This window comes from Festucalex cinctus, chromosome 10, assembly GCF_051991245.1.
Source record: "Festucalex cinctus isolate MCC-2025b chromosome 10, RoL_Fcin_1.0, whole genome shotgun sequence".
Lineage (NCBI taxonomy): Eukaryota > Metazoa > Chordata > Actinopteri > Syngnathiformes > Syngnathidae > Festucalex > Festucalex cinctus.
The window spans coordinates 1,707,501-1,724,694 of record NC_135420.1 but is presented as its reverse complement, the minus strand read 5'-3'; the positions used below and the strand labels follow the sequence as shown (position 1 = coordinate 1,724,694).

The window sequence follows — 17,194 nt, the reverse complement described above, 5'->3', positions numbered from 1 at the left end:
AATACCATCAACGGCTGCAATCGACTTTTATAAGTATTTCCCCAAATTTCAACACAGTAAGTCAAATAAGGCAAAATCAATGCATTATAGATTATTTGGAGTGCCTTTTGACTCAATATTTTTTTAGTTCTGTAGAGGATGGATATACTTCTTGCCAGTTTTTTTTTAACTGTGTTATGTGAGGAATCCATGTAAGCATCTCGTCAATAGTTATTCCCAACACATTGTGTTGGCTTACCCGTTCAATATTTACATTAGAAATTTGTATGCAGATATTTTCTTTAGTTCCTTTTTTACCAAATGAAATAAATTTAGTCTTGTTAAGATTAATAGACAATTTGTTGGCATTAAGCCATTGTTGTAGTTTGTGTTTCCTCATTTATTATTTGCACTAGCTTCTGTTATCCTCACCTGTACAGAAAATATTTGTATCATCAGCGAAGAGTACCATCTTTAGCACAGTAGAAACTTTACATATATCATTTATATACAGTATAAACAATTTAGGGCCCAAAACCGAGCCCTGAGGTACACCACATAAAACTTCCATTTTATTAGAAGAACTCCCTCCAAATGTCACATACTGATATCTTTTGGTTAGATAGCTTCGTAACCAATCTAATACAGTGCCCCTAATCCCCATTCTTTCTAATTTATTCAATAATATTTTGTGATTTACAGTGTCAAACGCTTTTTTTAGATCAAGAAATATTCCAATAGTATATAATTTTCGGTCAATAGCATCTGTGATTATTTCCATAGATTCAGTCAGGGCTTGGGCCGTAGAATGTTCTTTTCTAAAACCATATTGGCTATCATCTAACAATTTATGTTTGGTTATAAATTTATCAAGTCTATTATTAAAAAGTTTTTCTAAAATTTTTGACAACTGTGGCAAAATTGAGATAGGTCTATAGTTACCATAATCATGAACATCACCAGTTTTATATATAGGAATAATTTTTGCTATTTTCATTTCATCTGGGAATATCCCAGTCTGAAATGAAAAATTACATATATAAGTTAGTGGACATAGAATTTCATTTATTATACTCTTAATTAACTTCATATCAAAACCGTTTGAGTCACAGGAGTTTTTTGCTGTGCATTTGGCAACCAAGTGTCTTATCTCGGTGTCCATGAGTGGCTCCAAAAACATAGAGTGTAAGTTTCCTGTATAACTGTTCTCATCGTGAGAGGAGGATTCTGGAATTTTCTTGGCGAGATCAGCTCCTACAGTTACAAAGAACTCATTAAAATTATTAGCAATAATTTCTGTATTCACTACTTTTTTATTATTGACATTAAAATATTCAGGATAAGATAGTTTATCCTTTTTATTCTTTCTTATAACTTCATTCATAATGTCCCATAATTTACAAGTAAAGTTTTTGTTTTCGTCTAATAATTTAGTATAATATTGTTTTTTACAGACCCTTAAAATAGAATTGAACTTATTTCTATATCTTTTATATCTGTCCTCTGCCTGTTTAGTTCTTAGGTTGATAAATATCTTTTATAAATTATTCTTTTTTCTACAAGCATTTATTAAAGACTTACTCATCCATGGTTTAGATTGTAAATGTTGTTTCAAATAAACCTTTTTTACTGGACAGTGTTTATCATACAATTGTTGAAGTTTGTTTATGAAGTAGCCATAAGCCATATTCACATTTATTGCATCATAAACACAACTCCAGTTTTGGGTCAACAATTCATTAAAGATGAAATTGGAAGGAAAAGATTTTGAAAGAATTTTCGATCATCAACATTCGGGGCGTAAATATTTATAATGTTTATTTTCTCACTAATAAGTGTGCCCTGTAGAATAATAAATCTTCCACCCTTATCTTTAATAACCCGACTCACATGAAAGGGTATAGATTTATGAATCAAAACCATAACCCCTCTTGCCTGTGAAGTAAATGGTGATGAATGTATATTACCCTGCCACCTCCTCCTAATCCTTTTTTCTTGGTTTGAAAGTAGGTGAGTCTCCTGGAGCAACACAATATCAGAACGTAAAGATTTCACCCTAGTCATCACTTGTTTTACCTTTTTAAGTTTTTGTAATCCTCTGCAGTTCCAAGACAAAATTTTAATTATTAAACCACCAGTCATGTTGTGCAACAAAAAGTGGGCATGTTTGTACAATGAAATATTTAGTAGACCTGAAAACAAAAACAAAAAAACACATGGGCAGTAAAACCAATACCCATAACAATAATAAACATTCAAACTCCCTTAAACAATTAAACTTCTTACCTACTTCCCTCCCCCAAGATGTACTACCACCTATCTAATGGCTAAAGGCTGTTCCACACAGAGTGAGGAGCAACCAACTATACCTAAATACTGTACGTACTTCCTCCGCTACATAGACAGAAAAAGAACTCGTCTTTGAGTAAAAAAGAAGGGAAAAAAAAGCCACAATTACAGGAACCACATTTTATCCAATATACCAAGGAAGCTTTTTTTTTTTCCCTTTTCTTCCTCCCTCCCCTCCTTCCCTTTTTTCCTTCTTTCCCCTTCCCTTTTTTGTTTTTTTTCCCCCTCCCCCTTCTTCCTTTCTCCTCAATTGTATATAGTTAAGGCTCTATGATTAACCACCATTCCAACGTAATAATCATCTGACCTCACTCCGGTCCACTTTTTGCCTTCAACGTCTTCACAAAGTCCTCTGCTTCAGCCGGGTGGTTAAAGATGCGGGACTTTCCGTTGTGCGTCACAATCAGTCGAGCGAGAGGAATCATGCCGTACCTAATCCCCATGGCTCGTAGTTGTTGTCTCACGGCGTCAAACTCCTTCTGCTTTTTGTGTACGCCGGCTGCGAGGTCATCGTAGAATCTCACTGGGTGGTTCTAGTAGAGAATCTGTCCCTTCGCCCTGGCGGCTCTCATCACAGCCACTTTATCCTTGTAATTCAAAAACTTCATGATGAGAGTCCTCGGTGTAGCATTGCTTGAAGTATTCCTCCGACCGATGCGATGGGCTCTTTCCAGTGTCAAAGCAGTGTGAAGCGGCGCCAGCTTCAAAGCCTCCGGGAGCCAATTCTCCAGAAACGCGCACGCATCCTCCCCTTCCGAGCTTTCGGGCAGGTTAACCAGTCTCAGATTAGAGCGGCGTGACCTCGCCTCTAAATCGAACATTTTTTCCTCAAGACTTTTATTTTTATTCTCCAGCGTGTGCACCTGAGCTTGTAGTGTGGCAATGTCATCCTCTGCCGTCGATATCCGAGTCTCCGCTTTGCCGCTCCTGTCTGCGCAATCACGTATATCTTTCTTCATTGTCTCGATCGCTGCCAAGATGCCATCCAGCTTGGAGGAGAAATCAGATTTCAAACTAGCAATTGCAGCCAGTATTGCGCCGGCGTTACCGGCCGTATTTCCCTCTTGGGGTTGCTCGACGTTCTCCTCCTCCTTCATTCTCTCGCACGTGTCCGTGTTAGCTTCGCCGTTAGCGCCGGAGCTAACTTTCGAAGAGAAGTCAGACAACTTGGACTGCGTCTTACTGGATCTTTTGTTGGGTTTCTTTTGAGAGAGTGGCATCTCAACTGACACTCACACGTAGTGTAGAGTCAAATTCACCGAGTATGTTTAAGGATTCTGAAGGAAGGTAGCGGAGCGAAAGCGAGCACGTCCTCTCAGCAAGCCGCCATTACCGGAAGTCCTATTGAGTCATTTTTGTAAAAATAGCACAATCCACGATAAAATATTGCTCATTTTGCCAGGCCAGATGTGTGTGCCAAGTTTCATGTGTTTCTGTGCTTGTTTAGGCCCTCAAACTTGGCGTTGTTTTCTTGGCGAACAGCGCTTAGCCACGCCCACAGCGATTCGCGAAAAGTCACAAACTTCGTGTTGTAACATCATGAAGGCCGAAACCCTCTTCTGAGCAAATATGAGGTCGGTCCAGTTAACGTGGTTGGAGAAAAACATTGAAGAAAAAAAATTGCCAATAGGTGGCGCTCTCAGTAAGATGAAATATAAGTTCGTAGATATCTTAAGGGTTGGACTCTCATCAAATGTGTGAAATTTTGAGAAGATTGGACCAACTGTGTCAAGTTAAAGCAGCTTTTATTCTCATGAAAAATTATCAGACTTTGCGGCACCATAGCAGCCACACCCTTTGGTGAAAATTTACAAGAGTCGGTGTGGGGCATGATTAAGGCTTTTCTGACCAATTTTCAACTGGATCCCTTCAACGAGCTCGGCACAGTAGCTAAAAACGTAAATTATGACATTTATTGTCACCACTAGGTGGCGCTATATGTATAACTGAATTTTATTAAATAGATGTTTTCAGGCCGTGACTATTAAGTTGCATGAGAAGTTTGAGATTTTTTGGAGCTTGTACTTGGGAGTTATTAAGCATTTTGTCTTTCTGGACAAATGAAATTTTGAAAGCAATATTTGATGCCCCGCCCCCTGTCTTATAGTATTCAGAAAAGTCAAGATATTTTGCCCAGTTGTTGCATGCCAAGTTTGAAGTCAATCGGATTAAAACTGTTTGCAAAGGGGGGGAAAGTATGACCACAGTGAATGTGCATAAATGGGCCAAAATTGGGCATTGAAAAATTCAGAGCTCACTTTCTGTACATTTTAGCATATGGGTCCAAGAGACTTTTTTTTGTAGGACTTGGGGCTCCCTCATACACCTAAAAATATTCATAGATCTTGCTTAAACGTACAAGCGGGGCTGCTTCGTTAAAAAATTCTAGGGGGTGCTATTGAGTCATTTTTGTAAAAATAGCACAATCAACAATAAAATATTGCTCATTTTGCCAGGCCAGATGTGTGTGCCAAGTTTCATGTGTTTCTGTGCCAGTTTAGGCCCTCAAAATTGGCGTAGTTTTCTTGGCGAACAGCGCTTAGCCACGCCCACAGCGATTCGCGAAAAGTCACAAACTTCGTGTTGTCACATCATGAAGGCCGAAACCCTCATCTGAGCAAATATGAGGTCGGTCCAGTTAACGTGGTTGGAGAAAAACATTGAAGAAAAACCGTAAGAAAAAAAATTGCCAATAGGTGGCGCTCTCAGTAAGATGAAATATAAGTTTGTAGATGAGTTAAGGGCTGGACTGTCATCAATTGTGTGAAATTTTGAGAAGATAGGATCATCTGGGTCAAGTTAAAGCAACTTCTATTGTCACGAAAAATCTTCAGACTTTGCGGCACCGTAATGGCCACACCCTTTGGCGAAAAGTTACAATATTTGGTGTGGGGCATGATCAACATGTTAAGACTTTTCAGACCAATTCTTAATTGGATCCCTTCAACGAGCTTGGCACAGTAGCTAAAAACGTAAAGTATGACATTTCTTGTCACCACTATGTGGCGCTATATATATAACATAATTTTATCATATAGATGTTTTCAGGCCGTGACTATTAAGTTGCATGAGAAGTTTGAGCTTTTTTGGAGCTTGCACATGGGAGTTATTCAGCATTTTGTCTTTGTGGACAATTGAAATTTTAAAGGCAATATTTGATGCCCCGCCCCCGTCATATAGTATTCCAAAAAGTCAAGATATTTTGCCCAGTTGTTGTCTCACGTCTTGAGATGATACATGCCAAGTTTGAAGTCAATCAGATTAAAACTGTTTGCAAAGGGGGGAACAGTATGACCACAGTGAATGTGCAAAAATGGGCCAAAATTGGACATTCAAAAATTCATAACTCACTTCCTGTACATTTTTGCTCCATGGTCCCAATTGACTTTTTGTGCGTCCCGGGGTGCTACAAGTGCCTGCCAATTTTCGTAGCTCTAGGTCAAACGTGCCAGGATTGGTTTTTATTTTTTTTTTGCTAGGGGGTGCTATAGAGTCTTGTTGTTATGACAACATCAGAATATAAAATTTTTCGCCGGGCCCGAAGAGTGTGCAAATTTCGGTGAGTTTTCGTAAATATTTAGGTCCTCAAAAATGCGATCGTTTGCGGAGAATAAAGAAGAAGAAGAAGAAGAAGAAGAATTTTTACAAAAACAATAGGGACCTCGCAGCGGTCACTGCTCGGGCCCTAAAAATAACAAATAATAAAGGTTAGCAACAACGTAAGTAAGAAATATAAAGAATCTCAATAACACAGCATTCCCACAATAAGAAGAATAGTAAAGAATCTCAATAACATTTGTGGGAATGCCTCCCAGTTTGGTGAAAGTGTGTTTGCCGTCTCTCATCCACTGCACAAAGGCTGCTTGGAACGTTTACACCACTGTCCAGCAGTTGCTCTTGTGCCTCTATGTACAAACACATAACTGATTGCAGTTTCATTTGTGCCTCAAAATGTCTCTTCGCCGATCCCATTTTCCGGACTCCTTGGCCAAATCGATGTTTAACTCTTTACAACCCGCAGACGAGAAGTCTCGTCACGTGACACCTGGAAGTTGTCAACTGCAGACGAGAAGTCTCGTCAACAATTTTTTTTTTTTTTATGATTGGGTGGATGAGACTCTTCGGCAACTTCCCTGTGAGTATTGAGCCCGTGAAGCATTGTAGTGACTAACTGTGCCCTCTTAAAGGCAGTGGTGGTCTCTTTCCATAAGAAGGAGGTGATTTCCTAGCAAAGAAGAAGAGCGGAGTGTTGTGGAGTTGTGGTGTGGTGGGCGGAGAAAGGACGAGTGCGAAACTCTGTCCTTACGAGGGAACTTGAGATGGCGGCAATTGGCTGCAACGAGGGAACTTGAGGCGGCGGCAATCGGCCGCGACGAGGGGACTTGACACGTCGGCAATCGGCCGGGACTAGGGGGCTTGAGATGGCCGCATCGGCCAGGGATGAAGAGGCCAGGGGCTGCGTCGGCCAGGGACAGAGAGGCCAGTGGCTGCGTCGGCCAGGCACAGAGAGGCCAGGGGCTGCAGCGGCACAGGCGAAGCGTCCAGAGTTGGCAGCGGCGCAGGCGAGCGGCCAGGGGCTGAAGCGGCAGCAGCGGCACAGGCGGAGCGGCCAGGGGCTTTAGGCGCAGCGGGACGGGAACTTGAAGCCGGCGAGGCACCAGGACGGGAACTTGAAGCCGGCGAGGCATCAGGACGGGGACTAAAAGCCGGCGAGGCACTGGGACAGGGACTAGAAGCCGGCGAGGCGTCGGAACGGGGACTTGAGCTGCAGCATACAAGGTTCGTGGGCTTGAAGCCGTGGCGCACGAAGAAGCAGCGTGTCCGGCGTCGTATGAAATAGACAACATCGACAAGCGATCAAACCATTACAATAGTATTTACGACACATTATTACATTAGTCTACATTGCATACTAGGCACTGATACATGTCACAACTTTTAACCGATGTGGTCTGAGTAAAGGAGCAGATTGCTCCACGGAGGTATCACAGCTGCATCCCTCGCTCGAGTTCGACATGGTTTAGTCAAGTGTGTGAATTTAGTCATTTAAATTAAAAGTAGACAACGATTCATAAAGAAAACGATCCTGGAGAATATCTCTGTCTGTTTGGATGACAATTCGCTGGTAACCGGACCGATGACAACATAGCTTCTGCTCTTTTAGGTAGGATGACTTCTGTTCACGTTTGTGCTGAATTGTGTTTTGACTTTTTTTGGGTTGCTATGTCATCCATCCATCCATTAGCAGATTCGCTTATCCTCACAATATTTATATAAATCAGTAGTGAATTACGTCTGAGGCTGGCTGGGAAAGTCGGGTTGTTTTTAAAAAGGTGCGCAAGACGCAATGCTAGCTAGCTAGCTCGCAGGCTAAAAACATGCCCCCTAGTTACGAGGCCTACTGTCTAATAATTGCTTATTTTCATACCCTTCTATTACAATTTTTACTTTTGTGCTGCTTGGAAATGAAACTAGAGACCCCAAGGAAGCTATTTGTGGAGAAATCTCAAAATGGACAAAAAATGTCCAACTGTCAAATATCGGCCATATCTCTTGATTGAGCCTCCCGACATGCGGACCCTTTTGCTGGAGCGGGTAACACATATACTTTATGTTCAGTCGGTTTCCACGAAGGAAACATTTGTGGCCATTATTTATCAAAGATGACCATCAATGATCTAACTTTTTCCTGTCTCCTTTCTCCCTAGTCAAAAGAGCTTGTGAAGGCCTACCCTCCCTTTGTCAACTTCTTTGAAATGAGCAAGGATACTCTTATTCGGTGTGAGAAACAAAAGCCACGCTTCCATGCATTTCTAAAGGTAAGACTAGCATTTTTTTCAACCACAACCAGCAATACAATAATTGTTAGATAAGGGATGTAATAGGTCTGCTCGATTATGGAAAAAATAATAATCACGATTATTGTAGTAATAATTGAAATCACCATTATTCAAAACAATTATTTATGTTTTTGTTCAAAGCAAGAAAATGTTTAAACATTTGAAAATATTAAGAAAAAAAATGTAAGCTCATTTTGGACCAAACAGACTATAATAATAAATTATTATTTATTTAGGCAAAAATTTGAAGTTGGGGTGCAGCTTGTGCAATATGACTTGTGGGGTGCAATCTAGTTTTGACAGGGGTGGTTGGTGAAATAACGTGTGTGGGCGTGTCTCAAAACAACTCAAAATTAATATAATTAGGGTTGCAACTATCAAATATTTTGGTATTCGGATATCCTACTGAAAATTCTAGCGAATAATCGGGTATTTGGAAAGAAATAAAAACCTACCTGTACAGTATATAGCCTACTTTTTGGTTAAACAAGTATAAATACAGAAGACAAAAAACACATTTGCATGTAATTAACAACCAACTGTTTTTCATTTTTGGATAATCAACAAGCTTGTCAGCAAACTATTTTCCTCTGAAACAGTGAGATTTTAGACAAATCTCTTCCCATAGATTTTATTCAAGGGAACTAAAGTGCCATCAGACCCACAATAGCAATTTTTGTCAGCTAAATAAATAGCACATTTGAGTAACCGTGGTTTGTTAATAAGTGATCAGTAGGAACGGCAAATTAGTCAGCTGTCAGCATCAAAGAGGACATGTTTTAAAAAAAATTAAGTGTTCCCTCGCTATAACGCGGTTCACTTTTCATGGCTTTACTTTTTTGAAGATTTAATTTTTTTTTTACACAGTAATATACCTATTTTATAACATTTATGAAAGTTTGAACATTGAGGATACAAGCGGCCGAAATGAGTTTCCTCCGCAGGGTGTCCGGGCTCTCCCTTAGAGATAGGGTGAAAAGCTCGGTCATCCGGGAGGGACTCAGAGTCGAGCCGCTGCTCCTCCGCGTTGAGAGGAGCCAGCTGAGGTGGCTCGGGCATCTGGTTCGGATGCCTCCTGGACGCCTCCCTGGGGAGGTGTTCCGGGCATGTCCCACTGGCGGGAGGCCCCAGGGACGACCCAGGACATGCTGGAGAGACTATGTCTCTCGGCTGGCCTGGGAACGCCTTGGGATCCCGCCGGAGGAGCTGGCTGAAGTGGCTGAGGAGAGGGAAGTCTGGGTTTCCCTCCTGAAGCTGCTGCTGATGGATGGATGGATGGATGGATGAACATTGAGAATGTTTAAAGTGTATGGGACAGCAAAGGACATTTTTTAATATGTTGTTTGGAACAATATAATATACACGATAAAATGAGCGGCTCGTTGAGTCAAAACATATTAAAAGAGTATTTCCTTATTTTTCAATTACCCGCGCAAAATCTGGCCATTTGGCGCGCTCCAGCAGCCGAATCGGATATGACATCAGCGGAAGAACAGAAGTCAGCGTCTTTTCTTTGGTGCTGCAAGCTTACGACTGCTGTGTGTTTTATCATCAACTGAATTTCTACAATGCCGTCTCGTTGCGTGGCCGGATTTTGTTGTAATCGAAGGGAGGGTGGCGAGAACCTTTTTCGGTTCCCTCAAGATGCAGTTCTTGGCGAAAAATGGACAAAGCCAGTACAACCGACGAGAGATAAATGGACACCTGACTCCAACGCCAGTGTTGTACAGCGCACATTCGAGGAAGACTCGTTTGACCCGCTCCCGGCCCTGAAGCTGTCACTTGGCTATAATGTGGGGTAAGAACTACAATCTAGAAAGTTAACAGCACTTATTTCAGCAGCTCGTGGCAAAAATAACCACTGCCAAATTAATATACAGTCAATGAAAAGGTACCAATTTCTAATGAGGAACTGCTAACTTTCCATTTGTTGTCTTCTAATCTGTATTATGTATTGTGCTGTTCATCTGTGTTGAAGGCATCATCATGCCCAAGTTAATAACAGTTCAAAATTTGCATCCAAAATGTGAGTAAATGTACTGTACAATATACATGATTGATAACACACCAATTTAACAAATTGCTCACCCCACCTAGTTTTAAATTAGTCATGTACATGTAATTTTCAAATGTATTGTGCATTTTTCAAAGAATAAAATGGCTGTATAGGTGTAAATATTACCTGCATTTCAACATAGTTTCTTATTTAAAAGTTTTTTTTGTTTTTTTGTTTTTTTTAGGGGAAAAGAAGCTTCATGTCAAGCCTTGCTCTCAAACAGAACCGGTCTCAATTTGAGCTAAAGGATGTAAAAAGGGTAAGAATAGTTATTGTAATAATTGGTTTTGATCATCTCAGACGACATACTTTGCATGGTACATATGTTTATGGAATCATATTTTCAGGAGTGCAGACAGTTTGGTCCAGGCAGAGCTCTTTTCTCCAAGCAGAAAATGCACACCAGATCGATCCAGGATGTTACAAAGGATGGGGATGCTAAATACACTGTGTGCTATCCCAAGTACAGTCCAGAAAAGGAGCATTTACAGGACTGTCTCATAAAATTAGAATATTGTGATAAATTCCATTATTTTCTGTAATGCAATTAAATAAGCAAAAATGACATACATTCTGGATTCATTACAAATCAACTTTAGTATTGCTGATTATGCTTTACAGCTTAAGAAAACTCAAATATCCTATCTCAAAATATTAGAATATTTCCTCGGACCAAGTAAAAAAAAAAAAAAAAAAAAAGCCATAATATTCTAATTTTCTGAGACAGTCCTGTATTGTCCTGGGGCAGCCAACATTTCATATGTATTTTTTATTTGAAATATCTACATCCACAATTAGAATTCAACAATCTAATCACAACATAGTGGGAAAAAGTAGGAATAGAAATGAAAGTTAATTCTAATTATTTTGCATATATGTACAACACGATCAAATAATTCAATGGGTATATTATTATGGACAGAATACAGAATATGTGGAGGATCTTAAGAAGATTGTGGAGACCATCTGTCAGGTGGCCAATCTGGATGAGGAAACACTCCTTGAAAGCTGCCGCTGGACCAGGAAGTGCAGAACGAACGCCGACCACTGTGTGCAGACTTTCAGAAGGCAGACTAGGCAAAGCCTGTGCGGTCATACAATTCGCACTTACCGTTAACTTTTTCAGTAGAGTAGTAGCTGAGTTTTAGACATGACAATTTCAGACTCTGATATTGGATTTTGTGACCAATTTGTAGGAAGCGCACTGAGCTACTGTCTTTTGATTTTTTTTTATTGATTTTTTTAATTTTATTTTATTTTATTTTATTTTATTTTATTTTATTTTATTTTATTTTATTTTATTTTATTTTATTTTATTTTATTGTATTTATTTATTTATTTTGTGGGAGATGAATCACTGGGTAGTTTGACTGATGACTCGCAAGATGCAATTTGTACATTTGTAAAATAAAATTGTTAATGTATAGGCATAGCTGATTGTTCTCTATTTGTTCATTTATACTTTTGGATGACAAGAAAAAGGCATGTATTTCTTTTGTATAATTGCATTTATTTATATCATATTTCGTGGTATCCTTTGCAGTCATTCGAAAATGAAATGTTCTCCTTTTTACTGACACTACACAAGAAGGAATCGGTAAGCCGTCTGCAAGACTTCCACACTGAGGCACACCGCTTTGAACGTCCAGTGATGGGTGATGCACTGGTTCTGCTGCGCTCCGGACTGGCAGCAAACGCTCTCCTTCACTGTTGCCATTGATACACAGTTACCACATGAACACCTGCAAAGCACAAGCAACTTTTATTTTATTTTATTATTTTTTTTTTTTTAATATTTTTTTTATAGCCATTTATAACATTTACAAAGAATTTGTTTCATTATTTGAGGAAATACTTGGATTATCTATTTCAAGCACTTCAGGAGAAAAAAACGTGTCATGCATCTGACTGGTATGAGGTCAATTTAATTTCCAAAATGCATGTTGTAAACTTTTTCCATTGTGAATTGAATCCCACAGTGGTTGGCATGTGCCAATGGAAAAGGGGCAGTGGTGGCTTCACTTCTTAGGACAGCGAGTAAGCAGCATTTAGTTTATGGTTTGCATTTTAAGATAGAGAATAAGTTATATTTTGCTTCTACCAATATAAATTAGCTTTTTACTATAACAAGTAAAGCATAATTGTAACTCCCTCTCGAGGCAAGACAAACTCAAGTAGCTTTCTTTTACTGGTTTAATGAAGCGTCTCTCCATCTGACCGTGAAAACTGTACAGAAATAATAATACAGTACAATGAACAAAACGTATGGCTACACAATAGCTAATAAATTCACACAGTGAAGGGAAAACAAAATACCTCGTTGGCTGCTGCCACAAAAGAGGGAATTAAAAGGTCTTGAAATCTTGAAGTCCGTGTGTCCTTAACATAAATTGAGCTGTACTGACCATGCGGTCACGCCAGCTGCATCGTTCCTTTTCCTCTTGAATGACCCGGAAGTACAACCCCGGAAACGAAAATGCGCGCTCCAAAATAACGCGAGACCTTGTATGCATCCAAAAATAAAGCAAATTTACATCTTCAATTATTGATGCTCAAAACAAACATACATTTACGTAAATGAACTTAACATTTTAAACACCAGAATGAATAATAATGAAATCAAACTGTGGATACACTTACACTCCCACCAAATTACACAAACATTGTGGAATTTCTTATTGAAAGTAACATATACCATTTCCAATTGGCTTCTCAAAGGTAAGTTAGTTGCAAACAGTTAAGTATTAATTAGATTCACCATAGTGTCTTAATCTGCTTCTATTAAAGTCACTATCTTGTGTATGGGTCTCTCTAGGTGGACTGTACTGGTTGTAGCCTTCCTTTTGCTATCGTATGTGGTGTGGCAAACTAGTAGCTTCAGCTTTCTAACCCTACCATCTTGCCCTGGGTAGACTTCAGTGACTCTTGCTTGTTTCCATTCATTACGTGGTTAATGTTCATCTTGAAGAAGGATTATGTCATTTACGTTAGAGTCCCTTCTACTTTTGGCAACTTCTGTCCTTTCTTCGATACTTGTAGACATTTGTGCGTTGCTTGAAACCATTGTGTTTAGTCATTCGCTTTACTCTCGCAACTGCCTGTGGAGATATTGTCCAGTCCAAGAACTTCTTCAAATTGTCTCGCAATGACCGCTCTTCCTTTGTCTCAGTGCAGCACAGGAAACGCTTGTGAAGTTCTTGGTCATCTTTGCTAACTTCTCCCACCTTGCACTCTCTTTGATGTGAACGTCTTTGCGAAACAAACTTGTGAGAAGCAATGTAGGACCACTGTTCAGGCTTCGTGCTGGTCTTATTGATTGGTAACTCTGGTCGTTCCTCTCTAAACGGAAGGGGCATCTCGTAGTGACCATTCACCTTCTGCGTGATGCTCTCCTTTGGCTTTGACAAGAACTTCAGGTCGTCTTGTGAGATGGGATTCTCTTCCTTCGCTCTTTCTGAGAAGTCGGATTCGAGGACCTTGATAATTTCTGTAGCTGTTACTTCTTTTACCTTAATTCGACTTACATAGTGTACTTCTGTACGGAAGCTGGTAGAAGACTCAATATTTGGTGTCACTTGTCTCACTTCCATATAATGACTTATTCCGATGGCATCTCCGTAGTCCACACAGGGACTCCACATCCCACAATGCTCCATCCTAGGTCTGTGCGTTGCGCGTAGGGCCGGTTTACTTTGCCGGAAACAACTTCTCTTGGTAGAAGTGCTTGTGAGCAGTTGTACCCGATTAGCAGGCCTACTTGACAGTCCAGAAGAGGCGCAATCCTTTCCTGAAGGTGCTCCAGGTGGGACCAGGCTTTCGCATTTTCATTTGTAGGGATGTGATCTCTGTTTGCTGGAATGAACTCCCTAGTATAGGCTGGTGGTAGGGAGATTTTCTTTCTTGAGTAGTAGCCACGGATTTGTAGATTGTTCACCTTTTGTGAATTTACTGTTGAAGTTGTCGTCATTGTAGTCAGCTTGAGCTTGATATGATCTTTTTTGGCTTTCAACGTGTCAGCTACTTCGCTGAGAATGAAAGTTGAGTCGCTCTGAGAATCCAGCAGTGCATACACGAGGACTTCTTCAGCTGGACAAGTTGTAGTTGAGAGCCAGACAGGAAGTATTGCAGAGGTAATCGTGCCAGCCTCACCAACAATTGCTCTATGTGCTATGACGACTGTAGTAGTTTGTTCAGGAGGGACACATTCAGGTTCCTCTTGACCTTGACTTTGCTTCTCTTTTGTTTGTGTTGGATTCTTGTCAACCTTGACTCTGTCCTCATGCAGGCAGGTTGGGTGCCGCTTGTGGCACACATCACACTCACTTCTGCTGCTGCATTTCTTTGAGTAGTGGCCAGGCTTGAGACAACCGAAACACAACTTATTTTCTTTAACGAAGCTTGTTCTTTTTGGAACTTCATCTTTCATGAATGTTCTGCATGTATGCAAGGTGTGTCCCTTCTTCTCACAAAAGACACATGTAATGACATCCTTTTCATCTATGTTTGTAGCTAGAACCTTTGCTCCCATGGTCTGGTTCCTTTTTCCACTTGTGGTGTCTGCGTCTCCTTGTTTGACTGACTGCAGAGAGGTGATTGGATGACAGGCAATCTTTACTTCTTTCATTAGGAATGTGACGAACTGACTGAAAGTGGGAAAATGTCCATTCTGTTCTTCCATTTCCACAGACATCCGATTCCACCTCGCTATCAACCAGTCCGGCAGCTTTGAGAGTATCTTCCTGTTCTCGTTGCAGTCGTTCAAGATTTCCAATGCCTTTATGTGGGTCATCGCGGCCTCACAACTGCGAAGGAAATCTGTGTAGCTTCTCAGCTGTAGGCTTTCCTTAGGTCCTATTTTGGGCCACGTGTGAAGCTTGTCTCGATATGACTGTGCAATTGTGAATGGGTTTCCATATCTCTCATCTAAGAGTTCCCATGCGGCAACATAGGCTGATGGAGTGCCAAGTAAGAAATAGCCCTCAATTGCTTTCCTTGCTTCTCCATCCACATACCCACGAAGGTAGTAGAGCTTCTCATTTTCATTAATGTTCTTCTTCTCAATAAGCGCTTGGAATGACAGTTTCCAGTCACTGTACATCAACGGATCCCCTTTGAATACTACAGGCTCAGGGATTGGGATTCGGTTGGTACTCACTGCATCTGCTAGCACCTTGACGAGCTCTGCTGTACTTTCAGGTGAGGAGGACATCAGGGCCTTTGATGCAGAGAGCACATATGGGGACGGAGGACTTGTAGAAGCAGGCACTTGTTTGACTGTTCTCAACTCACCACCCAGTATGTCTTTCTCTTCTTGTGCAACCTCCACCTGATCGTATACTTCGATTCTCGCTTGTGCTGCACTTAGACTTTTCATTGTCTCCAACTGCTGTACCTTTCTTTTCCTTTCATCAAGGGTTCTTTGGAGAGCTGCATGTTCTGCCCTCATTTGAGCTTTGATTTTAGCTTCCTCTTCTTCTATTTGGATTCTTCGTTTCAACTCTTCAGCTTCTCTTTCCAAATGACGCTTTACAGCTGCCGCCTCTTGTTCAGCTAATTTGTTCATTGACTCCTCTTGCAGGCGCTGTATTTCTTGTTGTTCTCTTTCTTGTTCTTGAGACACTTTGAGAACAGCATGGCTTGCAGCGGCCTCAGCAGCAGCTTCTTGTTGTCTTTCAGCTGACCCACTTGTATGTAGTGAGGACCTCTTAGAGCCAGAGATGAGAGAACAGACACTAGAGTTGAACAGAGAACCTACTTCAGGCCATCCATCATCTTCTTCAAATGTATGTCCATCTAGTTGTTTTGCGGCTCTGTAAGAGATGAAATTGGATACTTGGATGCATAGATCAACTCTCCGGCGAGTTTCCTGATCTGGTAATTCGATTTGCCGTAGTTCATCATATATGCGCTGGACATCTGCAGCATAACTATGGTCTTCAGCAATGATGTGATGGAGTTCATCATCCGTCAATGGCTCTGTGACTTGTACTAGTTTCTTTCTGGCAAATTTCACACTGTATTTCCATTTGTCATATGTAAAATTGAATCTTCGTTTAAGACCTTTAATTTTCTCTTCTTGCATTCCTCTTCCTTTCTCTGTCAGAGTTCTGCACCTTTCACTTCTTCTTATTTTCTTTTCAGAAGTGTTACTGACTTGACTCTTTTCAGGCTGCTCTTGAAAGTCTTCATCACTAGGAATATCCCTTAACTGCCTGGTAACCTGTTGTAATTCAACTTCACTATCACTGACTTCTGTATCAGTAAGCTTTCCTTTAGTTGACATCTTGTAGCAAACCTACACTTGTATGCAAATAAAAACTAAGAAAATTAATATAATGAATCTGTAAGACAAAAACTATTACTGCTTGCTGTGTGACTACTTGTGAAATAAATTGCTTATTTCCTTTTAAATGATCTGAACTTATTTAAATGTATCAAAGAATTATTATTAACTTAAGTTAAATTTGTACTATAAACCTTAAAGCACACTTATTTTCAATACAATGCATAAACAGAAATTCAGTCGGCTTACTATCTTGAAATTCACAAATATATATGCCCCAGTCACTAAATACTGCAAAACAATGAAAACTTGACAAATGTCGACCCCTATTGACTATTTGTAATTATTACACTATCAATCCACAATTCACTCACACAGTAAATATAGCACAATTACAAAATCGACCTTCCCTTAGACTGGTATCTTATCAACAGTCAAAGCTTTTCTTGTGGCTTCTTTATGTAAATGTAGCTACTATGCAATCTTCTTGCCTTGTATGTGTGTGAAATGCAAACTGCGCTTAGTTTTTCCCGTGCGCCATTGAAGCAATGACGTCACCGTTGTTGTCCGACGAGCTGTTCGACGTGCAGCGAAGCAGTCCGCGGCGCCATCTTGTGCCTTCTTGCGGTGGTGAAAATGTCGAGCTTTCTCTCTTGAACGTCACGTTGTCACTCCTTAGCCGCGGCG

General features: G+C 40.4%; 1 protein-coding gene across 3 annotated transcripts in view; it reads left to right on the top strand.

Moving 5' to 3' along the window:
- ect2 (epithelial cell transforming 2) overlaps nucleotides 1-17,194 on the top strand; it is a 334,206-nt gene that overhangs the window by 199,845 nt on the left and 117,167 nt on the right. For all 3 annotated transcript variants that reach the window (XM_077534330.1, XM_077534329.1, XM_077534331.1), the window contains exon 16: nucleotides 8,037-8,147. In XM_077534330.1, coding sequence (XP_077390456.1) covers nucleotides 8,037-8,147 — 111 coding nt within the window. The remainder of the gene's footprint in view (nucleotides 1-8,036; nucleotides 8,148-17,194) is intronic.